Here is a 26,287-nt window from a genome sequence, read left to right as displayed (position 1 = left end):
GGTCTGGGTCATCTAGAAAAATACCACATGAACTACTAAGCTTTCAGGAAACTCTCCCCTGAATTGCGACTTATTATTGTGTTCAGTTCAGCATTAGTCAGAACCCTGTCGTTGCTCTTCTGTCTTCTAGGATGTTCTGTACACAGTCTGCAATCCCATAGGCAACGTACTGCGCATTGTCATCTTCAAACGCAATGGAATCCAGGCCATGGTGGAATATCCTTTCTGGAGTCAAGCTGGGCTACTGCAGGCGTGTGTGTGTGTGTGTGCGTGCGTGTGTGTGTGTTCGTGCATGCACGGGTGTGTGACGAGGATGCATCTACTGTGGATGCATGTACATGTGTGTGGATTCAGGAGTCTGTCTGTATGAGTGATTTTTGCGTGCATGTCTGTGTATGTCTCCCTGTGGGTTTGTGTGAGTATGCGCACCTGCATCAGTATGTCACTTTGGAGTGGGAAACAAGCTGTCAGTCAGTGCCGGCCCCACACAGAAACACACACATGCACGCACGCACGCACACACACACACACACACACTCAGGCTGTAAAAAGCTTCAGAGTAGAGGAGCAGAACCCACTCCACTCGACCGGGTCCTTGAGAGCGCTGGAGCAGCATTCCAGTGGACGAGATGGCCCTTCATCAAATATGGATGACTGTCTCTCGGCATCACACACACTCCTGGCACACACACATCTAGCATGAATAAACACCTGACAGCATCAGCGCTCACTTATATGTCGGAAGCAGTGTGTGTGTGTGTCTATTATGGTTTGCACACCTCCAGTATGTGTAGTGGGTTGGAGGCCATATTTCAACACACTTTTCATTATGCAAGCCTTATATCAACCTTATATCAACCTTATAACAATCTATGTAATATTTAGCATGTTGTAGTCCAGTCAGTGCATATAGTTCTGGAGTGTGAACCACATTTGAGTTCAGTTTTTGTATCTTCTTGGAATAATTATCAACAATGGGAAGTACTTTTTAACTGATATACTGATATACCTAGTTCATAGTAGCCTGTTAGACTGTAAACTCTCCTTCCAGACTCACATTAAGCATCTCCAATCCAAAATTACATCTAGAATCGGCTTCATATTTCGCAACAAAGCCTCCTTCACTCATGCCGCCAAACATACCCCCGTAAAACTGACTATCCTACCGATCCTTGACTTCAACTTTGTCATTTACAAAATAGATTCCAACACTCTACTCAGCAAACTGGATGTAGTCTATCACAGTGACATCCGTTTGATCACCAAAGCCCCATATACTACCCACCACTGCGAACTGTACGCTCTCGTTGGCTGGCCCTCACTACATATCTGTCGCCAAACCCACTGGATCCAGGTCATCTATAAGTCTTTGCTAGGTAAAGCCCCGCCTTATCTCAGCTCACTGGTCACCATAGCAACACCCACCCATAGCACGTGCTCCAGCAGGTATATTGCACGGGTCTTCCCCAAAGCCAACATTTCCTTTGGCCGCCTTTCCTTCCAGTTCTCTGCTGCCAATGACTGGAACGAATTGCAAAAATCTCGGAAGCTGGAGTCTTATATCTCCCTCTCTAACTTCAAGCATCAGCTGTCTGAGCAGCTTACCGATCACCGTACCTGTACACAGCCAATCTGTAAATAGCACACCCAACTACCTCATCCCCATATTATTACTTAACCTCTTGTTCTTTTGCACCCCAGTATCTCTACTTGCACATCATCATCTGCACATATATCACTCCAGTAGTAATGCTAATTTGTAATTATTTACCCCTCTATGGCCTATTTATTGCCTACCTCCCTACTCCTCTACATTTGCACACACTGTAATAGATCTATCTAATTTTCTTTTCTGTTGTGTTATTGACTGTACGTTTGTTTATGTGTAACTCTGTGTTGTTTTTGCCGCACTGCTTTGCTTAATCTTGGCCAGGTCGCAGTTGTAAATGAGAACTTGTTCTCAGCTGGCCTACCTGGTTAAATAAAGGTGAAATAAAATAACATAAATAGTCATTTGATAACTAATTCCCATATTGTTCCCTTATTTGTAGTTACATTGTAACGCAATGGGCCTCTGTTTATATTTACAGACTAGCATTATAAGACATTTCACGTTGTCCCCAAGTTGGCTCATTATGTGGATCATGTACAGATATCAGTCCAGTTTCTTGCTAATGGTACCACTAGGAGCAGAGATTGGCCAATGGAAACTCAGGAGACAAGGGATTGTTGTCACTGTTGTTTCAGGTTCGAGGATTTATGGGAGATGGATGCTTAAATCCCCTGTTTTATTGCCACTGGGAGGTGGTTGCCGCGGCAATGGGGGTTTCTAAGTCGCTCTGTGTTGCATGTGTGTTTGATCTGATAGTATGTGATCTGTGTGTGTGTGTGTGTGTGTGTGTGTGTGTGTGTGTGTGTGTGTGTGTGTGTGTGTGTGTGTGTGTGTGTGTGTGTGTGTGTGTGTGTGTGTGTGTGTTCAATGGGAGTACCATCACATACTGTATTTTATCATATAACATTGAAGACATTGGCTCAACAAGCGAGAAACAGAAAGACAATTTGGCCCGCCTCAATTAGATTTCAATTAGATTATATTACCACAGCCATTTTGGACCTTTTTATGCTCTTAGGTTTTATATACTGCATTTTACTTTTACTACCAAATTTGCATAAAGATCTAGCCGTCTGCATTTTACTGGAACCAGAGCAGCTTGATCAGATTTCCTGATGGTTAGAGACGAGAGTCACTCAACCCAGTGCAACTGTGCTTTAGAGTAGCTGGAGTAGAATAGGGCCTTGTTCAAACACTCTTAAAAATGAATCCTTCCTTCCTACCTTCTTCAGCTAATTACTGATCTGACATGAATGGATTGACGTAAGCAAGCTTTCCATTGTATTGCACCAATTATGCCATGTCAGATGAGTGATTACTTACAAGGAAGCGAGGGAGGAGAATGCTTTTTAGGAGGATTTGAACCGGGCCCTATTCTATAAACAAATCTGCAATTGCTGAGCTGATTACAGCTTCGCCGAAGCATAACTTCATTGGGCTGAGTGACCTAAGAGTATGCAAGCAGCCTTAGTCATCTGCAGGTTTGGCTTGTGGTTCTTGCTCCATCTCTTATGTTATTGCCTTCTGGTCATTTGTGATTCTACACTGATCTATTCTGTTTGCAACACAATGTTTTGAATTATTCCACTGAGATCCTCCTAGTTGCTCTTCCTTAATGGTGTCGCCACGTTCGAAACTGTCAAAAATGCCCAGAAGGCAAAATCAGCACTCAACGGAGCAGACATATACGCCGGCTGCTGTACCCTGAAGATAGAATACGCTCGGGTAAACACACTCACAAACCCACATACACACACAGTGCTCACACACACTCCACCAGGATTCCTGTGGACCCCTAACACACATGCACCGGTGCTCTGCTCTCTCTCCCCATGCAGCCCACGCGACTTAACGTCCTCCGCAACGACAATGATAGCTGGGACTACACCAAGCCCTTTCTCGTCAGGCGAGGTACGACATCCTTCCTTCCTGCTGAATCTCTTCATGTACTAGGGTCGTATTCATTATGTAGCAAATTGAAGAAAATGGACTAGAACAAGGAGAGACTACCTGGACGTGTCCAATAAGAAACGCACATTTTAGTTCTCTGTTGCAAAATGTTTTAAACTATTCTCCCGTTGCAGCTCTAATGAATACGACATTTGTGTGTGTGCGTTGTGTGTGTCACTTCTGTTTTACAAAGAGCTGAAATTAAAATATGGTGAGCAGAGCAACCCTCAAATCTGTAGCCGTGGTTGTCAAACCATTTCAAAACCATTTCAACCTTCACACTCCTACAGACACATAATCAGTTGAAATGGGCTGTGACAAGAAATGAGTTCCGCCATTGTGGTTTTACATTCGTTCCTTAAAGAGTGGCCATGAATCTCAATTTGCCAGTTCGTGTCTTGATTTCTCTTCAACATTAGGCCTCAGTCTTTGTCCCTGCCTAGTCTTCTTCATTGCCTAACTATAATGAGTCAAAATGACATTTTCTCTTTCAGTCATCCGCACTTGTTCCATCGGAGAACCTTGGTTTACATACAGATCCTACTGTTTTACGCATGAATTGTTAATAGAAATGTCAGATTTTGCTGATGATGGTCACCCTCTCTGTGTACCACTTCCTTTGCTTATAGTGCTGTAGCTCGCTGTTGCTTTAGCGTCCCCTACTTCTCAGTGCTGCAGATCAGAGCGGGTACGGCCCAGTCGTCACTGTCTAGAACAGAGTTTCCCAAACTCATCATCAAGATTTGATTGTTTGAATCAGCTGTGTAGTTAGTTCTTGGGCAAAAAAATAAATGTGCCCCCGGGCAGGGCCCCAGGACCGAGTTTGGGAAACCTGGGTTTAGTAGTTCCTTCAATTTTTAATCACAAATGGTATTTTATCCACTAACCCCAACCTTATCTTATCCACATGTGTTTATGTATATAGTTAGGAAGAGAGCCATCTGATTGAATCAAGTCCCGATTGTGTACACGTACTCAAATAAATATTTTATTGCAACCAATCCATCACATTTATTTTATAAAGCTCTTTTCACATCAGCAGTTGTCACAAAGTGCTATACAGATACCCAGCCTAAAACTCCAAACAGCAAGCAATGCAGATGTTGAAGCACAGTGGCTAGGAAAAACGCCCTAGAAAGGAAGGAACCGAGGAAGGAACCTATAGAGAGGAACAGGCTCTGAGGGGTGGCCTCAGTCCTCGTCTGCCTGTGCCAGGTGGAAATTATAACAGTACATGGTCATTTAGGCCAGATCGTTCTTCAAGACGTTCATAGATGACCAACATGGTCAATAGTTTAACACCTCAGAAGTAAATGTCAGTTGGTTTTTCAGAGCCGAGAAATTATTAAAGTATCTGTGATGAAAACAGATATGTTTATTCGTCGTTTCGTCACAATATTGTTTTGAACTGTCCTTTTTAGGACTGATGCACAGCTGAGCATTCTGCTCAATGCTGTCTCAATGAATGCTGATGAAGATTTTGTCTAAAGTGCATCACTGTGGCTTTGAAACCCGATGACATTTCAAAAGGAGGCAAATCATTTTTAAGACAAGCTTTTGTCATTGTGATGTCGCCAGATTTACTTTAGATACCGTATAACTTCAGCTAGCTAGCTAAGATTGAGGGGAGAGCGCTGACATTTTAGCTAGCTAACGTTAGCATTGCTAGCTATTTCTGAAAAACTTTTGTAGCTGAGGGCAAAATTGCCATCTCTCTAAAATAAACTTGATGGCGAAGTTGTTTTCCACAAATGATTTGTCTACTTTAGCAATGTCATTGTATTTCCAGGTCACTATAGTGTACATTTGATGAAACAGTCATTAGCCCCCATTCAGACTCAGCATTAACAACCAGACATCAATATGCTGCAGCATCTGGCAATGACGCGACTGATGGAGGTGCATCCCATGAATATGCCTACACTTCTATCAGTCTGTCCTTGAACAAATCTTCATGGAAACATTGGATGTTTTTATCTAATACAGCCCGTCTTTGAAAAAGAAAAAACATCCATCCCTTTGCCGTGGCCATGGTAGCCTACATTGCAGGGTACAAATGCTAACAGGGAATATTGAAACCCCCCGCTCCTTTAATCTTTCATTTTCTTATCTATCTATGTTACTACTCAATCGGTGAAAACTTCATAGAATCTGTTCATAACAGAGCCTATTCCCCTGTCCCTTTGCTGAGCCCATACCAATGAATTGATGCATATTAATTCGATATACAGATACACAGTGCATTCGGGAAGTATTCTGACCCCTTTCCCTTTCTTCCACATTTTGTTACGTTACAGCCTTATACTTAAATGGATTAAAAATGTTTTTCATTCTCAGCAATCTACACACCTACACCTACCCCATAATGACAAAGCAAAAACATTTTTTGAAATTTTTCCACATAAAAAAAAATATTTAAAAAAACAGAAATACCTTATTTACATAAGTATACAGACCTTTTGCAATGAGACTCGAAATTGAGCTCAAGTGCATCCTGTTTCCATTCATCAACGGTGAGATGTTTCTACAACTTGATTAGACCACCTGTGGTACATTCAATTAACTGGACATGGTTTGGAAAGGCAGACACCTGTTTTTTATAAGGTCCCACAGTTGACAGTGCATGTCAGAGCAAAAGCAAGCCATGAGGTCGAGGGAATTGTCCGTAGAGCTCCGAGACAGGATTGTGTCGAGGCACCGATCTGGGGAAGGGGCCCAAAAAATGTCTACAGCATTAAAGTTCCAAGAAGTTCCAAGAACACAGTGGCCTCCATCATTCTTAAATAGAATAAGTTTTGAACCACCAAGACTCTTCCTAAAGCTGTCCGCCCGGCCAAACTGAGCAATCAGGGGAGAAGGGCCTTGGTTAGGGAGGTGACCAAAAACCAGATGGTCACTGACAGAGCTCAAGAGTTCCTCTGTGGAGATGGGAGGACCTTCCAGAAGGACAACCATCTCTGCAGCACTCCACCAATTAGGACTTTATGGTAGAGTGGTCAGACGGAAGCCACTCCTCAGTAAAAGGCACATGACAGCCCGCTTGGAGTTTTCCAAAAGGCACCTAGGACTCTCAGACCATGAGAAACAAGATTCTCTGGTCTGATGAAACCAAGATTGAACTCTTTGCCCTGACTGCCAAGCGTCACATCTGGAGGAAACCTGGCACCGTCCATACGGTGAAACATGGTGGTGGCAGCATCATGCTGTGGGGATGTTTTTCAGCGGCAGGGACTGGGAGACTAGTCAGGATTGAGAGAAAGATGAACGGAGCAAAGTACAAAGAGATCCTTCATGAAAACCTTCTCCAGAGCAGGACCTCAGACTGGGGCGAAGGTTCACCTTCCAACAGGACAACGACCCTAAGCACACAGCCATGACAATGCAGAAGTGGCTATGGGACAAGTCTCTGAATGTCCTTGAGTGGCCCAGCCAAAGCCCGTTCTTGAACCCGATCAAACATCTCTGGAGAGACCTGAAAATAGCTGTGCATCGACGCTCCCCATCCAACCTGACAGAGCTTGAGAGGATCTGCAGAGAATAATGGGAGAAATTCCCCAAATACAGTTGTGCCAAGCTTGTAGCATCATACCCAAGAAGACTTGAGGCTGTAATCACTACCAAAGGTGCTTCAACAAAGTACTGAGTAAAGGGTCTGAATACTTATGTAAATGTGATATTTTGGGGGGAGGGGTATTTATACATTTGCAAAATGTTCTAAAAACCTGTTTTTGCTTTGTCATTATGGGGTATTGTGTGTAGATTGACAAGGGGAAAAAATGATTGAATCAATTTTAGAATAAGGCTGTAACGTAACAGAATGTGTAAAAAGTCAAGGGGTCTGAATACTTTCCGAATGCACTGTACATTGCACTGTAGCATTGTCCCCACACCAAATATTATAGCTTTGCAATGCTTAATAAAAAGAGAACCCTTGGTCTCTGAATTTGAAGCTTTCATGTACTGGGGCTGCTTTAACAATATGAGGTGCTGTAGATAGACTACAGCCCATAATCAATATTCATATAAATGGGAGCATGGTTTTTAACCAAGCAGAAAGCCTGCCTTGTGTGACTTGGGCTTGATTAAACATCCGTTGGACGGTGTGATTGACACGCCAACCCCGATTCCAATTCTCTCGCCACAAATGGAGGGTAAACAGTGTCTTATCACCCACAAGCCAGGGCTGCTCTCCAATCGATCGCCTTGCCGTGTATTGGATTTGAAGGTCTGTTTGACTTTGACGGCGTCAAGGACTTTTTGCCGTGGAGTTGAAGATGTGTGGTCAGCTTCCAATTGTTTCTATTGACCGGAGGAAGGAGACAGACAAGCAACTAGAAAAATAGCAAGAGGCTGAAAATAAAATGCTGACATGAAAAAAAGGCTGAATAATAATGGGTTGGAAGCACTTTAGTGCAAACAGAGAGAAATTAACATAAAACAGCCCCACACAATCCTCTTGAGCCACAGACGGTAAATTTAAATCCTAATCAGCTTGCATTTTGGGGAAATTGAAATGCTATATTCACACTTGAGGCCCTTACCATATCAGATGCTCTTCAAAAAGGATTTGTTCGGTGTCTATACAGTAACTTATTATACAAACATAGAGAAGGACAGCGTGTAAATAGATGTAATTCTTCTCATCAGAATCACATAGTAGTTTATGGATGTTGTCTTTCAAACCTCTCGTTCGTTCTTTTGAGTACATTGCCTCGAAGGTACTCCAGAACATTGCCTCAAACACTTCCAAGTAAAGTCTCGAAGTGTATTCACACCTACAGGGGACGTGCCTTATTAAATATTTTGATAAGACACGAGAGAAACACGTCAGGTGTGTTCCACACATCTCTTACCCCTTACCTGTAAAAAAAAAAAATGTTTCACAGTGTAATTTTTGCCGCTCTATCGTTTTTTAAATGTATTGATCCCCTATGTACTGCCAGGTTTATGTGGGCAGATACAATTTCCATAGATTTATCCCAACTACTGGGATGACGTCATTGTCAGAGGCCTCTCTGTATCTTCTCGCTCTCTCTCTCTCTCTCTCTCTCCCCTCCTCGCTCTCTCCCGCCGCCTCTCTCGCTCTTCCTCCCCCTCTCTCTCTCTCTCTTTCTCTCTCCCCTCCTCGCTCTCTCCTGCTGTCTCTCTCGCTCTTCCTCCCCCTCTCTTTCTCTCTCTCCCATCCTCGCTCTCTCCTGCTGTCTCTCTCGCTCTTCCTCCCCCTCTCTCTTTCTCTCTCTCTCCCCTCCTCGCTCTCTCCTGCTGTCTCTCTCGCTCTTCCTCCCCCCTCTCTCTTTCTCTCTCTCAGCCACTGTCAGTCGAATGGCAAACCTTTCGGCTCAGTGCAGGCATCAAGGCCACTCCTCCTCTCCTCTCAGTTAATCCTTCTTCTCTACCCACTCTTTGGGGTTTCTGTACAAGTACGGCAACCCACCAATCCCACCGGTTTCTGCCCGCCTAACTGCTCGTTTTGTACCAATTAGCTTAGCTCTGCATGAGCTCAGTCTCCTGTGGACGACATGCTTTCTTTTTGAACTCAGCGCTGCACCTTCTGTTTGTGTCTGCGTGAGCAGCACCAGTTCTCCCTTGCATTGTTGAAATGAGACTTTGAAATTATGTTCAAATGATGTAGCGCAGGTTGAGTCATTGGTGCTTGCGTTGAAAGACATGTGCACGTGAACAGCACGCGCACACGCAGTCTGGCACACACATTTCTCTCCAATCCCCAGTGTAACAGGGTTCACTGAGTTGGCGGCTGTGCATAGGTCATTGAAATACTCACGCCGTCCAACTCCCACCAGCACCTCGAAAATGTTATGGAATCCTTTCGTATTAGGTGGCGTTTGTTTGATGAGTGAGGGATGCAGTGAGATAGCCTGGTACCTATATCTGCTTGTGCTGTACAGACAAAGCCCCATAGAGGTATACAGCACAAACCGATCTGGGACCAGGCTAACAAAGACGGAGGCTGTTTCCAGCAATGCTCTATATGGTAGTCTGTAACTTCATTGGGACACCTTACATGAAAACAATTACATTACATATGCTTCAGTCTTAGTTCTGACAGCACCTAGAGTGGGTTTGTCTGCGACTCTGCCAGTAAGCTGCATTGGGGAAAAGACGGGCTGAAAAGACTCTTATCTTTGTTCTATTTGTCCCCTTCCTGGTTCACAGTAAGAGGATTAGGGTAGAAGGCTGCTTGATATACCTTTTTCCATGTCAATGCATTTTCCCTCCTATCTGGGTCAACGTTTCCACCCGAGGCCATTGAACTGTAACTGTGACATTTTAACTGTCATTTTCACACACCCCTCTTCCCAAACCACCCCCCCGCCACACACACACACTTTTTTATCGTTCCTCTGCAATTCACCCAGGCTCAGTCAGCCAAGGAAGAGAAATGTGTCATTTGAACTGAAAGGCCAAATGTGAACCAAACGTGTCTTGTTTTGCTGTTATGCCAATTACCACAAGTGTCAAGTAGTGTCTAGGTTTGCTGTTACTAAACCGAATCTGCTTGCGTAGTGTGGTGCTATGGTTTTCAGTCATTTCTAGGCTGGCGTGCAAATGTGCCAATTTGTGTCTGTGTGTGTGTGCGTATATGTGCTTGTGTGTTAGACTTGTGTGTGTTAATCCCATGTGTGCGTGTGTGTGTGTGCCTGTGTCTGTTAGTCTCCATGTGTGTGTATCTGTGCGTGTCTGTGCATTTTGAGGGGATGGATGTGCAGTTGGCACCTGGTGGCATTGTCACTTCACATTTGCCTTACACTGTGTATTCTCTCTGTGTTGCAGAGCGGGGGAAGGGGAGGCAACGCCAGGCCATTCTGGGAGAGCATCCGTCCTCCTACAGCGACAACGGCTATGGTCAGTGTCGCTCAAATTAGCTGCCTCTCTTTATCCCTACCTCCCTCCCTAGCTCGTTCTCTCTTTTTGTCTCATGTCTCTCCCTCATACACACAAACACACACACGAGGGCACACACGCTTACTCCTTCTCTCTTTATCCCTCTCAATGACTCATCTCTCTCTTTCTCCATCTCTCGCTCCCCCTCTCAGCATCTCTCTCTCTCTAGATCCCTCTTTCAGTCTCCTCTCTTTCAGTCTCTCTTCTTCTACCTTTCTTTCTCCCAGCCTCTCCCTTTCTATGTATACCTCTCTCAGACTCATCATCGCTCTCTTTCTCAGAATCTCTCTTTATTCGTCCATCCATCCATCCCCCTCGCTCTCTCTCTCTCTCGCTCTCTCTCTCTCCCTCTCTCTCTCTCTCTCTCTCTCTCTCTCTCTGACTGTCATTGTGCAGCTGGGCTTTGGGTATCCTGTAATTAAGCTCCATCCCCTACAGACACTTACATCTGGAGGAGGTGGTGGAGGTTGGATGGATGGATGGAAAAACAGGGGGAGGAGGGGTGGTGTCTGCGTATGTGTGTGTGTGTGCATGTGTCATATAGTCATAGGTGTGTGTGTGTGTGTGTGTGTGTGTGTGTGTGTGTGTGTGTGTGTGTGTGTGTGTGTGTGTGTGTGTGTGTGTGTGTGTGTGTGTGTGTGTGTGTGTGTGTGTGTGTGTGTGTGTGTGTGTGTATATATGTGTGTATATGTGTGTGTCGGTAGTTTGGTGAGTGTGGTGATGTGAGCGGCTACTCTTGAAGGCCCTTGGTAATTAGCAAGATCTGCAGGGAAACAGGGTGCAGTGGTGTAGAAAATGGTCTAGGACCTTTTTTAGTACTGCTGGAATTTTCTCTCCTTCTTTGTGGAGGGCTGAGGGCTGGGGGCTGAGGGGCTGGGGACTGAGGGGCTGAGGGGATGACGGGCTGGGGGCTGAGGGGCTGGGGTTTGAGGGGCTGGGGGCTGAGGGCTGGGGGCTGAGGGCTGAGGGCTGCGGGGCTGAGGGGCTGAGGGGCTGGGGGCTGAGGGCTGCGGGGCTGAGGGGCTGAGGGGCTGAGGGCTGCGGGGCTGAGGGGCTGAGGGCTGCGGGGCTGAGGGGCTGGGGGCTGACGGGCTGAATGGGGGCTGGGGTCTGAGGGCTGGGGGCTGAGGGGAGAAGTTTGCACTGTCATCTCAACCATCCCCAATACGGTCATCCTATGTCTATGGCAGCTTTTTCTTGTTCTTTCTCTCTCTCTCTCTCTGCCCCCTCTGCCTCTTCCTCTCTCACCCACTCTCTCTCTCTCTCTCTCACTCTATTTATTTTTCTCTCCCACTTTCTCTCTCCCCTCATCTATATTTTCTCTCTCTGTCTCTCTCTCTCTCTCTCTCTCTCCCTCTCTCTCTCTATCCCCTATTCTCATCCCCCCTCTCTTTCTCACTTTCTCACTTTCTCTCATTGTCTTATTCTCTCTCTCCCTCTCACTCTCTCTCTCCCACGCTCCAGGGCCACACTGCCCCCTGCTGCCCGTGCCCAGCAATAACAGGTACAAGAGGAGCTCTCTCCATGACGCCCAAGAGGTGGTCGCTTACCCCCTGCCCCAGACCTCCTCCTATATGGGCCACGCCTCCAGCTCGTCGGTGGCCATGGTGAGCGGCCTGCACCCAGCCAAGATGAACTGCACCCGCATCTTCAACCTCTTTTGCCTGTACGGGAATATTGAGAAGGTCAGTGTCAGCAACTGTTTTCACATGCGATTAAAGCTAGATTGGATTGCCCCTTTTAAATGAGAGGGTTGAGGGCAGTCGAATGACAGCTAGTGTGACTAGGGGGTGGATACAATCAAAGTTGCCATGGCAATCTTTATGCAGTAGCTTTGGTTACAGAATCACTGCCAGCAACCTACCACTGTGAGGGGAGTACCTACCAGTTTGATTCAATTGAATCCTGAACCGTAATATGTTTTAGATTGAGACTTATTTCATTTGGTCTCTGTATTAACGTGGATTAAAAACAAAAGTGTGCTTAGTGATTAGTTGACCAATTGAATCAAGTGTGCTGGTACTGGAGTAGTACTGGCGTAGTCGAAGAGAAGCCATCAGTAGAGGAAATGCAAAACTGACCCAAGATCAGTGTCGCCTAGTAGAATATCGGAAGGTCTGTATTGATTCACAGTGATGCCATTCGGTCTTATTTACGCCCCCCAGGTGAAGTTTATGAAGAGCGTCCCGGGCACCGCACTGGTAGAGATGGGAGATGAGTACGCTGTGGACCGATCTATCACACACCTTAACAGCATCAAGGTGTTCAGCAAGAGGCTCAACGTCTGGTGAGGAGGTTACATGTTTCACCTTTGACCCCCACCCCTTGAACCCATAGCTTGATGAGCGTGACGTTCATCTTTCCTTGCCTCCTTGTCAAAATAAGTTGGATGAACAGGTGTAAGGGAAGAACCTTGGATCTTCTCCTCAAATGCGTTTTGAGAAGGAGGCAAGAAGAGAGGATGCAAGGTCATTTTTTGAAAGAGACATTGTTTGAACGCTTAGAACCTATTGGTCCCCTTGGTTTCGTCTAATTTTAGATCAATAATTACTTCTAGGAAGGAAGGAAAGGATTTTAGAAGGATTTTAACAGGGCCTATACCATGATACATAACAGCATGCGTTCGCTAAGGTAACAGAAACCAAAATGTATAGTTTGGCTTACATAACTTGTAACTCTTTATTTCGGCCTTACATAAAATAAAACGTTCCTTCAAGTAAATGTTGTAATTTATGACCTAAATATAACATTCTTACGTTTCGATAAAAAATTTCAACATTTACTTAGAAATAGCTATTAAATAAAAATAGCTATTACCATAATCATTACCATCAATCTGTTGCTTTAGCAAGTTTGTGTTTTGGAATCTTCAAAAGCGTTATAGACAAAAGGACAGAGGAGTTGCACTTATTTGTCTCGACAGCGTTGGCTGTTCAAAGCCTCTGTGTGGGTTGCGTTGCGTTGTCCTATCAAATTGGCAGCCTCCATCTATCAGAATAATGAATTGCCTTAGCTGCTAGATCCAGTTTAGATGAGGCTTCGTTCAGCTCCACTGGGCCTCAAACTCGCCGCAAGGAATTCAAACAGCGTTTCATTATGTTGGCGGACGGTCCACCACCAACCGACTGCATACCCAATCTGAAGACATTGCTGCAACATGTGGGGCGTTGTTTGTAACATGCTATATGTTGTGAAAGAAATGGATTTCGTGGCATAAACACATCGTTTTCCATAGCATGTTATAAACACTGCCCCAAAATAGTATAGAATGTTACAATACAAACAATGGCAGAATAATTATGGCATGTTAAAAAACTGTGCTGCAATAGTTATATCACTATGCCTCTAAATGAGAGACTGCATATCATTGAAAAACCTAAAGGGCATTTCATAAATCCCCATCAACCCGTTGGGAGTTAGTCTCTTGCAGCACTAAGCCGATACGTACCTAACCTCTTGTTCCCCTCGGCCCTTGAGAGCCAATTTGTTATTCGAGGGTCAAGACACGTCTTCCGTATATACCTATCTGTACCTTGGCCTCATGAATGTATATTCTTTTTATTTATTTCACCTTTATTTAGCCAGGTAGGCTAGTTGAGAACAAGTTCTCATTTTCAACTGCAACCTGGCCAAGATAAAGCGTAGCAATTCGACACATACAACAACACAGAGCTACACATGGAATAAACAAAACATATAGTCAATAATACAGTAGGGAAAAAAGGGGGGAAAAAGTCTATATACAGTGAGTGCAAATGAGGTAAGATAAGGGAGTTAATTAAGGCAATAAATAGGCCATGGTGGCGAAGTAATTACAATATAGCAATGGAATGGTAGATGTGCAGAAGATGAATGTGCAAGTAGTGATACTGGGGTGCAAACGAGCAATATAAATAAATAAATACAGTATGGGGATGAGGTAGATAGATGGGCTGTTTACAGATGGGCTATGTACAGGTGCAGTGATCTGTGAGCTGCTCTGACAGCTTGTGCTTAAAGCTAGTGAGGGAGATATTAGTCTCCAGCTTCAGTGATTTTTGCAGTTCATTCCAGTCATTGGCACGAGAGAACTGGAAGGAAAGGCGACCAAAGGAGGAATTGGCGTTGGGGGTGACCAGTGAGATATACCTGCTGGAGCGCGTGCTACGAGTGGGTGCTGCTATGGTGACCAGTGAGCTGAGATAAGGCGGGGATTTACCTAGCAGAGTATGAAGCGAGGGCCACCCAATGAGAGCGTACAGGTCGCAGTGGTGGGTAGTGTATGGGGCTTTGGTGACAGAATGGATGGCACTGTGATAGACTGCATCCAATTTGTTGAGTAGAGTGTTAGAGGCTATTTTATAGATGACATCGCCGAAGTCGAGGATCGGTAGGATGGTCAGTTTTACGAGTTTGGCAGCATGAGTGAAGGATTCTTTGTTGCGAAATAGGAAGCCAATTCTAGATTTAATTTTGGATTGGAGGTGCTTAATGTGAGTCTGGAAGGAGAGTTTACAGTCTACCCAGACACCTAGGTATTTTTAGTTGTCCACGTATTCTAAGTCAGAGCCGTCCAGAGTAGTGATGCTGGACGGGCGGGTATAAACCCCATTTAAAATGCTTCCTTTTTGTTCACCCACTAAAGGAGAGCTGGAAACATAGAATTACATATAGATGTTCTATGGCTGGAAAACTATCAGCTGCCTTCTGATTCCTCTCCTTTACTCATCTTCTTATCTCTTCCCCATCCCTCCCTTCCCTTGTTTATCATTCCTATTACACACGCTCTATCTATCTGTCTATCTATCTATTGCTCTATCCATTCATCCCTCCCTTCCTCGATCTTTCCCTTCCTCCAGTGTGTCCAAGCAGCACGCGGTCATCCCCAGTCAGGTGTTTGAGCTGGAGGACGGCAGCAGCAGCTACAAGGACTTCGGCATGACCCGGAACAACCGCTTCAGCAGCGTGGGCCAGGCGTCCAAGAACATCATCCAGCCGCCCGCCACTGTGCTGCACTTCTACAATGTCCCGCCCTGCATCACTGAGGACGAGCTGCAGAGGGTGGGTGTGGAGGGGGGGGAGGAAGGGGTGGCTGTTTAGGCTGGAATGGTGACTGATGTCTAGAGAGGTGGGAGGTTGGGTTAAGGGGAGGTTGAACCCTTTCTATAGTGGAATTAAACGTTTGGGTGACCCTGAGAATGGGTAACAGGAGACTCTTGCCTATAGGGTAGAGAGGACACAAGCAAGTGGGGCGATTGTTCTTAACATTTTAATAAACAGGCATTAAAATGTTTGCAATATGTTTGCAATAAGTTATTTGGCATCAGACAGACAGTGGCCAAGTGGCCCTCCAAGACCAGGTTTGAATAACACTTGCCTGTAGTAGCCTATTTATTGTCCGGTGTTGAGATTCACATCATACCATCGCCATCTAGTGGATTATTTATACAAAACACAGAATGAAGCAATGTTGACGCAATAGCTGAATCCTTTCTGTTGTGTGCTTTATGTTTAGTTATGTACAGAGCATGAGGTACCCGGTTTCATCAAGTTCAAAGTCTTCGATGCAAAACGTAAGTGCTCATTCCATTCATTGTGTTGGACTAAATGGACGATATACAGCATGAGTCAATTCAGTAGAGGTACTTGTCATAGACATTCAGCTGTTTTTCTAATTGTGTCAGCAACAGCTGGGCACCTAAATGTAATTAATAAGGAATAAAATAAATAGATAAATAGTATTCTACTATGATTGATATGAATAGACCACTATGGATGCTTTTCTATAAATGTTCATAAATGCTTTCCAAATTATCATACATGTTGCAAATGCTTATAAATTGTAATGCGTATCAATGTTTACGAATGATGAAATACTTAATAAATGCGCATAACATATTGTTATTTATTATTAACAAACAAGTTATCTTTTTCAATCACTGTCTTTTCAAGATGGCTGATGTTTTTCCCTCTCCCCTCTAGCCAGCTCCAAAACGATCTCAGGCTTATTCGAATTTGACAACAAGACACACGCTGTGGAGGTTCTAACAGTCCTCAACCACCACCAGATCAGAATACCAAGTAAGTACTGTGTCTTACTCCGGAGAGAATGCTTGCTTCAATGACAGAAAAGTAGAGCGAGAGATGATGAGAGAATGACAGAAAGAGAATGGGTCACAAGGCAGTAGGCTGGATTCAAACCTCTGCCAGCACCATATGTGTGCCAGAGACTGCAGCCCTAGAAAACCGCTAGAAAACCCATGCCAACTCCTCTGTCTCTTTTTAAATGACATCTTCGAGACATTTAACATGGTTCTGACTGCAACTATCCACCTAAAAATAATATATATTTAAGGTTGACGCCCACACGGAAATCTAATTAGCATAAATACAAATGCAATTATTAAGAGGCTAGATAAAAATAGCTAATCCTGGCGACCAATATTCTAGCATGAATTTATTGAGGCGTGCAGCTCAGGGATGTGAAGGTGTTTACAAGCCTGGTCTATGTGTTTAGTGTAATTAACAACTATCAAATGAAAAGCAAAGAGTCAATCAAATAATGACTCTGTAGAACGAGGAATGCATTTACTCCATTCAACTAATATTAACGTATTAGTCACGAAATCAATGAGATTCAAACAATTACAGTGTACATGAAATACGTGATCCAATACAGCATAACGCAGAGTAAATGACTGTCACCGATAGGCTAAGACTTCACGTGGTTACACACGTCTCCAGTTCAGAATCATCTCTTAAGGGGAAAAAAAACGGTGTGTGTCTGAGACACGTAGGAGCTTGGTAGCAAGTTCTCAAAGTGTGAGCAAATTCACTTCCCTCTTAAACCAAATTCAAGCGGGAACACACCCCCAATCTGAATGAACACTTCTTAACACTTTACTAGTGAAAACAAAAGGTAGGAACAACACACCCAGATTCTTATATAATCAACTCAATTTGAATGTTTATGATGGACAACAGGAACGTGCATAATAACCTGTCAACCCAATATACCATTTTTTAAATTTAGCTAGGCAAGTCAGTTAAGAACAAATTCTTATTTACAATGGCGGCCTACCCCGGCCAAACCCTAACCCAGACGACGCCAATTGTATGCCGCCCTATGGGACTCCCAACCATGGCCGGTTGTGATACAGCCTGGAATCAAACCAGGGTCTATAGTGACGCCTCTAGCACTGAAATGCAGCACTGCTGTGCCACTCGGGAGCCCAAAGACTCGTCCCCATACCGGGAGTCAAACCCAGGCTGCCTGGGTGAAAACCAGGAATCCTAACCGCTTGAATATACCGCCATCCATCCGGACAATGTCAAATAGAATCAACACACCAGGCTAGCTGCTAGATGCCTGTTCATCACTGGCCTTCATCATCGTTCACATTTGTTCACTCTCTCTATTTTTCGACTACAATACAAGTTAAAGACATGTTTGTTTTATTCTTCCCTTGTGCTCCTCCCTTACACAGCAGGTATTCACCTTCACACTGGCCCGACAACGCAAACAAAAGCCAGTAGACTTTGGGTCTTTTTTTATTTTATTTTTACTGTGAGGCAAAACAAAAATGGAGCCCCCCTCAAACAACTCCATCTTGTGCTTTCATTATTTGTTTTTGTGGCAGAGGAGGAAAATTGCAGGAGAAAGCTTTGTTTTCTCTAGTAATAATGGCTTTCATACAGACAGCCTCAAGCCACAGTCTCTTTGTGGGTGGCAGGCGTAAGGTCCCCAGTTACCTGAAAATAGTCAGAATACAGAATATAAGGAATAACCCCTTGAGGCAACACAACACACACACAAACACTCACTCCATCATTCGCTCACTCACACATAATATGTACATACAGTGGGGCAAAAAAGTATTTAGTCAGCCAACAATTGTGCAAGTTCTCCCACTTAAAAAGATGAGAGAGGCCTGTAATTTTCATCATAGATACACTTAAACTATGACAGACAAAATGAGGGGGAAAAATCCAGAAAATCACATTGTAGGATTTTTAATGAATTTATTTGCAAATTATTGTGGAAAATAAGTATTTGGTCACCTACAAACAAGCAAGATTTCTGGCTCTCACAGACCTGTAACTTCTTCTTTAAGAGGCTCCTCTGTCCTCCACTCGTTACCTGTATTAATGGCACCTGTTTGAACTTGTTATCAGTATAAAAGACACCTGTCCACAACCTCAAACAGTCACACTCCAAACTCCACTATGGCCAAGACCAAAGAGCTGTCAAAGGACACCAGAAACAAAATTGTAGACCTGCACCAGGCTGGGAAGACTGAATCTGCAATAGGTAAGCAGCTTGGTTTGAAGACATCAACTGTGGGAGCAATTATTAGGAAATAGAAGACATACAAGACCACTGATAATCTCCCTCGATCTGGGGCTCCACGCAAGATCTCACCCCATGGGGTCAAAATCATCACAAGAACGGTGAGCAAAAATCCCAGAACCACAAGGGGGGACCTAGTGAATGACCTGCAGAGAGCTGGGACCAAAGTAACAAAGCCTACCATCAGCAAGGGCATTGAAGATGAAACGTGGCTGGGTCTTTCAGCATGACAATGATCCCAAACACACCGCCCGGGCAACGAAGGAGTGGCTTCGTAAGAAGCATTTCAAGGTCCTGGAGTGGCCTAGCCAGTCTCCAGATCTCAACCCCATAGAAAATCTTTGGAGGGAGTTGAAAGTCCGTGTTGCCCAGCAACAGCCCCAAAACATCACTGCTCTAGAGGAGATCTGCATGGAGGAATGGGCCAAAATACCTTGTGAAGACTCATTGCCAACAAAGGGTATATAACAAAGTATTGAGATAAACTTTTGTTATTGACCAAATACTTATTTTCCACCATAATTATCAAATAAATTCATTAAAAATCCTACAATGTGATTTTCTGGAGAAAAAAAATCTCATTTTGTCTGTCATAGTTGAAGTGTACCTATGATGAAAATTACAGGCCTCTCTCATCTTTTTAAGTGGGAGAACTTGCACAATTGGTGGCTGACTAAATACTTTTTTGCCCCACTGTACATGTATACTGACTCTACACACACATCCTGTTGCCTATCACCTTACCCCTATACATATCTACCTCCAGTATCCCTGCACATGTAAATATGGTATTGGAACGGACTTTTTAAATATTTCCTGTATATAGTATGCTTATAGTATGCATTTCACTGAACTTGTGCATGTGACATTAAAACTTGAAACATGATCCTGACTAGTAAATACCAGGCATTCCGTTGAAATGTTGATGCATAAAGAGACATGACATGTTATAAGCATTATTAAAAAACATTATAAAGGCTTGTGCATGCTTATAACAAGAAGTAAACAATTATACCTGCAGGCTACCTCCCCTGTGATCTAGGAAATCTATCGAGCAAACACACAACTACACACACAACTACACACACACCACACACAACCCACAAAGTAAATGTATTGAGTTAAAGGTGTGTGCAAGTCATGTATTTGTTTTATCTTCTCCTCATCCCTTCTTCCTATTCTGTCTTTCCATCTGCAGATGGTTCCAACCCTTACACCCTCAAGCTTTGCTTCTCCACTTCCTCACACCTCTGAGACCTGGAAAAACCAAGATGGCCGCCGCACTAGGAGAGAAGCGGATCGGGGAGAAAGGAAGAGCACCCAATGAAGGAGAGTGAAAGAAACAACGCGAGAGTGGAGAGTCAACACACTTTCTCGGACCTGAGAATGGAAGAGCAAGGAGTTAAAAACACTCAAGATCCCCCCATATGAACTATCTTAATGGATTATTTTTGTTGTATTTTTTCCTATGTTTACAAAAATTATTTGAAGGAGCTGCAGTGGTTGGGCTGACAGTTGTAACTGGCAGAGGGAGAGGAAAGCCCAACTATGCATCCTAGCAGGGCTGCTTACTCTGCACCACAATTGATTTGACATTTCCTGTGCTGACTTGATGAGGGCCGAATTTGACCTCTGTCTTTTTGTTGCGTGACCTATTTTAGTGGTCAAAAGACAGTGGCCTACGGTACATTTCCATTCCTAAACTGATGTCAATGGCCAGTGGCCAGTTTTATAACTTTCAGAAGATTCCCAAAGGGCAGCTGGGATAAAAAATTACAAATTGAAACCAATGGAGGGCAAAACAATTTAGGCGGTGGAGGCCTGCTCTCAGCTAGGGGAAACACTGGTGGAAACTAGTGGAAATGCGTGTGCCTAACTCTGCAATATAAGAGATTACTCAGTGTTTGTAAATGAACAACCTGTTCACATTATATTGTACATATGTGTGTATAGCAGTTGAGTGGGTGTCCGGGTACTATGTTAATAAGAGCAGTTCCTTATGGAAAAAACTACATTTCACATGTGAATTGTTCCAAGAAAAAACATTTCCATGTGATTTCAAATCATATGATTTTCCACATGTGAAATCAGGTGGTTTTTCTGTAAGGGGTGTTTCTAAACTTTTTCTGTCGATGGTCCTCTTCTTTGGAGGGCCATTTGAATTAAAACTAAAATGAACAGTTGAGACTGTCAGCTTACTATCTGATGGTCAGCAGCAACCCGCCATGTCGGTCCCTGGATCTAGGGTTGGAAAATACTCAGCCGTTACGAGACGTCTGTCTTCTCTCAAGACTACTTTTTTTTGAAGAAGAAGAAGACATTTCAAACTGTGTTTCAAGCGTTCCAAACCCTGAAGGTCCATGCGGGTTGGATGTGTTTAGTGTTCCCAGTTATACTGTGTCTCCATGTTTGTACTTGGCCCACCACCACCACGTCTGAAGAATTCACTGTGAGCATGTGCAGTCATTAAAACATTTGCCAGTCGATACACAACGATGTCATTTTATTCTTATTCCGATAGGCGCCTATCCAATTAGCATTATATTATATATTCAGTTCTGGTAACACTTTGCAATAAGGTTACCTTTAAGGGGTTATCATTTGTTTATTATTTAATTAAACATTTATAGAACATCATATCGCTACTAAATTTCATTTGAACAATGAGACGAGATTTCTGCTGCTTTGTCATGTTTCATGATACAGAGAGGGAAATTCAGCAGTTTAGCTAGATCAAAGTTGGACTGGCAGTTTCTGACCAAGAATTTGGTGTCCTGACATCTAGGTCACAGGGTTATGGAAACCACTTTTACACTTTAGACCATTTGAAGTTATGTGGAAGCAATTGAGCAGGCAAATCATGTTATGATTATGAGCAAAATGATTTGAGGATATAGTCGTCGTCGATTTTGGTCGCATCTTGGCATTCGGCTGGTCCCCACAGTGAAGAGGTTTGCAAAGCATCTTGCTTGGAAAAGCAATTGCCAAACTATCAATATGCAATACATTCGGGAAAGTATTCAGACCCCTTGACTTTTTACATATTTTGTTACTTTACAGCCTTATACTAAACAGTTTTCTCCCCTCATCGATCTACACAAAATACTCCATAATGACAAAGCAAAAACATGTTTTTAGAAATGTTTGCAAAAGTATATAATATAAAAAACTGAAAAATCACATTTGCATAAGGATTCAGACCCTTTACTCAGTACTTTGTTGAAACACCTTTCGCAGCAATTATAGCCTCGAGTTTTCTTGGGTATGACGCTACAAGCTTTGCACACCTGTACTTGGGGAGTTTCTCCCATTCTTCTCTTCAGATCTCTCAAGCTATGTCAGGTTGGATGGGGAGCATCACTGCACAGCTATTTTCTGGTCTATCCAGAGATGTTCGATCAGGTTCAAGTCCGGGCTCTGGCTGGGCCACTCAAGTGTTGTTTTGGCTGTGTGCTTAGGGTCGTTGTCCTGTTGGACGGTGAACCTTTGCCCCAGTCTGAGGTACTGAGCACTCTGGAGCAGGTTTTCATAAAGGATGACTCTATACTTTGCTCCATTCATATTTCCCTTGATCCTGGCTAGTCTCCCAGTCCCTGCTGCTGAAAAACATCCCCACTGCATGATGCTGTCACCACTATGCTTCACCGTAGGGATGGTGCCTGGTTTCCTCCAGATGTGACACTTGGCATTTAGAACAAAGAGTTCAATCTTGGTTTCATCAGACTAGAGAATCTTGTTTCTCATTGTCTGAGAGTCCTTTAGGTGCCTTTTGGAAAACTCCAAGCAAGCTGTCATGTGCCTTTTACTGAGGAGTGGCTTCTGTCTGGCCACTCTACCATGAAGGTCTGATTGTTAGAGTGCTGTAGAGATGGTTGTCCTTTTGGAAGGTCCTCCCATCTCCACAGAGGAACTCTGGAGTTATGTCAGAGTGACCATCGGGTTCTTGGTCACCTCCCTGAACAAGGCCCTTCCCCAATTGCTCTATGACAAGTCTTGGTGGTTCCAAACTTCTTCCATGTAAGAATAATGGAGGCCACTGTGTTCTTGGGGACCTTCAATGCTGCCGAGGTTTTTTGGTACCCTTCCCCAAATCCGTGCCTCGACACAATCCTGTGTTGGAGCTCTACGGACAAATCCTTCGACCTCATATCTTGTATTTTGCTCTGACATGCACTGTCAACTGTGGGACCTTATATAGACAGGTGTGTGCCTTTCCAAATCATGTCCAATCAATTGAATTTACCACAGGTGGACTTTGATCAAGTTGTTAATAAGGTGTTTCTGTTTTTTACAAAGATTTCTAAAAACCTGTTTTCACTTTGTCATTATGGGGTATTGTGTGTAGATTGATGGGGGGGAATATATTTAATCGATTTTAGAATAAGGCTGTACTGTAGCAAAATGTGGAAAAAGTCAAGGGGTCTGAATACTTCCCGAATTAACTGATCTATTCCTGTACCAGCACACCTGATTCAACTGGTCAACTAATCACATTTTTAATTAGTTGAATCAGGAGTGCTAGTGCTGGACTAGACCCAATATGTGGAATAGCGGGGGGTCCTTGAGCAGAGGTTTGTTAAGCACTGATGCTGGTACTTTGGGAGAGGTTTGTGAAAAAAATGATCTGGAGACCATCCATCTGTATCTCTGCTCTGTATTCAACTATAACCACGGCAGCCCATGGTAGTGTCTCCTGCTCGGCTGCCCCTCTGGTCTTGGGGTCTTGAGAAGTTGTGTGTGGGGTAAACACAGCTGTGTCCCAAAAAGACCAAACCCACTCAGCGTGTCTTTGTGCTTCAGTGAAGCGTGAAAAGCAACTGTCTGGCCTCCCTTAATTCCCTCTTCTCTTTTTTCACACTTCCCTTGCTGTAGCGATCCATGTTTTTCTCACCAGGGTCATATTCATTTGGCACAAATGGAAGAAAACAGACTGAAATCCGTTCCAACACATTTAGCTATATTTTGCACTAATGTATACGACCCAGCTGTGGGAGCCTGAGATTGGATGATCTGGCTCTAAATTAACCCCAACCTACTACAGTCGTCGACGGCAATAGGTCTTTGTAAATTTCTAAAATGACAAAGGCCTAGTGCCACAAATGTGTGTTTTTTTTACACCTGCCCTGGCACTGGGAATCTTAAGTAAATCAGCAGCAGTCACGGGGAGCAGGTTGATTTACATATGGGACGAGTGTCAGACAATGTTTGCTTACAGTGCAGCGACATAGTGCAGCAACATGCCTCGTCATCGGTCAGTTTCCATTACTGCGCTGGCTTTTGAGTTATAACCTGGGTTCCTCCTGCGGCAGTGAGAGAGTAGCCCAGCTAGCCTATAGTGTGAGTAGCCAAAATGGGCTACTAATGCGGCGTGACTTTGTAGGCTATGCCTGACCCCCTTGAGATGTAAAAATGTACTCAATGTACTGATAGAGAGAAGATGAGAAGTGCGAAGAAGTCCTCTTGAGCCATCAGAGAGAGAGAGAGAGGGAGAGAGAGAGAGCGAAGGAGATTATGGCCTTCAGTCACCCATGTCATAGAAGCTCTCCGCTGTAGAACTTTGTGGTCTAGTTTTGCCAGAGTTGATTTTCTCCCTCAAGACCACACTGGAGTATCAAAACTTCACTACACACAAGAAGATGAAGAAAACCAACAACTCTCTTTTTCTCTGTTACATGTGGCACCTTACTCGTAATATACAATCACAATGAATTCCAGAAACCATCAGGTTATTATTTCAGAAAACATGTTTATTGGAAGCTTTTTGGTAATATTAACTGTTGATGGTGGGTGTGTAACCCTTAAAGGGGCACTTTACTCAAAATAAAAAATATATGTTTGGATACATCTACTCATTCAAGGGTTTTTATTTATTTGTACTATTTTCTACATTATAGCTATGAAATAACACATATGGAATCATTGCAGTAACCAAAAAAGTGTTCTACAAATCAAAAGATATTTTATATTCTTCAAAGTAGTCACCCTTTGCATTGATGACAGCTTTGTACACTCTTGGCATTCTCTCAACCAGCTTCACCTGGAATGCTTTCCAACAGAGTTCCCACATATGCTGAGCACTTGTTGGCTGCTTTTCCTTTACTCTGCGGTCCAACTCATCCCAAATCATCTCAATTGGGTTGAGGTCGGGTGATTGTGGAGGCCAGGTCATCTGATGCAGCACTCCATCACTCTCATTGGTCAAATAGCCCTTACACAGCCTGGAGGTGTGTTTTGGGTCCTTGTCCTGTTGAAAAACAAATTATCGTCCCACTAAACGCAAACCAGATGGGATGGCGTATCGCTACAGAATTCTGTGGTAGCCATGCTGGTTAAGTGTACCTTGAATTCTAAATAAATCACTGACAGTGTCGCCAGCAAAGCACCCCCACACCATCACACCTCCTCCTCCATGCTTCACAGTTGGAACCACACATGCGGAGATCATCCGTTCACCTACTCCGCGTCTCACAAACACACTGAGGTTGGAACCAAAAATCTCACATTTGGACTCATCAGACCAGATCTAATGTCCATTGATCGTGTTTCTTGGCCCAAGCACGTCTCTTCTTATTATTGGTGTCCTTTAGTAGCAGTTTCTTTGCAGCAATTCAACCATGAAGGCCTGATTCATGCAGTTTCCTCTGAACAGTTGATGCTGCAATTTCTGAAGCTGGTAAATCAAATGATCTTATCCTCTGCAGCAGAAGGTCTCTGGGTCTTCCTTTCCTGTGGCTGTCCTCATGAGAGCCAGTTTCATCATAGTGCTTGATGGTTTTTGCGACTGCACTTGAAACTTTCAAAGTTCTTGAAATGTTCCAGATTGACTGATCTTCCTGTCTTAAAATAATGATGGACCGTCGTTTCTCTTTGCTTATTTGAGCTGTTTTTGCCATAGTATGGACTTGGTCTTTTACCAAATGGGGCTATATTCTGTATATCACCCCTACCTTGTCTCAACACAACTGACAGGCTCAGAGACATTAAGAAGGAAATAAATTCCACAAATGATCTTTTAACATGGCACATCTGTTAATTGAAATGCATTCCAACCTCATGAAGCTGGTTGAGAGAATGCCAAGAGTGTACAAAAGCTGTTGTCGAAGGCAAAGGGTGGCTACTTTGAAGAATCTCAAATATAAAATGTATTTTGATTTGTTTAACACTTTTTTTTGGTTACTACATGATTCCATATGTGTTATTTCATAGTTTCAATGTCTTCACTATTATTCTACAATGTAGGAAATAGTGAAAAATAAAGAAAAACCCTTGAATGAGTAGGTGTGTCCAAACTTTTGACTGGTACTGTATATTTTTAATTAGTCCACTTTTGATACAGTTCAACATATCATTGTTATAGTTTTTAAGATATTACTTTCAGCCTACTGGGCCCAGTTTTCTAAAACATTTAATCCACATCAAAGTGATCCTGTGTTTTCTAAATTAAATTCTGTTCCCTGGACACAGAAATAAACTTGTCATGAGATTTTATAACA

The 26,287-nt window shown here is 43.6% G+C and overlaps 1 protein-coding gene across 1 annotated transcript in view; it reads left to right on the top strand.

The window, feature by feature from the left end:
• The window catches only part of LOC112266100 (heterogeneous nuclear ribonucleoprotein L-like), a 58,197-nt gene extending 36,910 nt beyond the window's left edge, over nucleotides 1-21,287 (top strand). The window contains exons 4-13 of the mRNA XM_024443581.2: nucleotides 131-216; nucleotides 3,241-3,337; nucleotides 3,451-3,523; nucleotides 10,355-10,426; nucleotides 11,930-12,150; nucleotides 12,631-12,752; nucleotides 15,304-15,505; nucleotides 15,960-16,017; nucleotides 16,427-16,525; nucleotides 19,993-21,287. Of these exons, the coding sequence (XP_024299349.1) occupies nucleotides 131-216; nucleotides 3,241-3,337; nucleotides 3,451-3,523; nucleotides 10,355-10,426; nucleotides 11,930-12,150; nucleotides 12,631-12,752; nucleotides 15,304-15,505; nucleotides 15,960-16,017; nucleotides 16,427-16,525; nucleotides 19,993-20,048 (1,086 nt within the window). The 3' untranslated portion in view covers nucleotides 20,049-21,287. The remainder of the gene's footprint in view (nucleotides 1-130; nucleotides 217-3,240; nucleotides 3,338-3,450; nucleotides 3,524-10,354; nucleotides 10,427-11,929; nucleotides 12,151-12,630; nucleotides 12,753-15,303; nucleotides 15,506-15,959; nucleotides 16,018-16,426; nucleotides 16,526-19,992) is intronic.
• The last annotated feature ends 5,000 nt before the right edge of the window (nucleotides 21,288-26,287 follow it).

This window comes from Oncorhynchus tshawytscha, linkage group LG02, assembly GCF_018296145.1.
Source record: "Oncorhynchus tshawytscha isolate Ot180627B linkage group LG02, Otsh_v2.0, whole genome shotgun sequence".
Lineage (NCBI taxonomy): Eukaryota > Metazoa > Chordata > Actinopteri > Salmoniformes > Salmonidae > Oncorhynchus > Oncorhynchus tshawytscha.
This window is presented reverse-complemented; position numbering and strand designations above follow the sequence as displayed.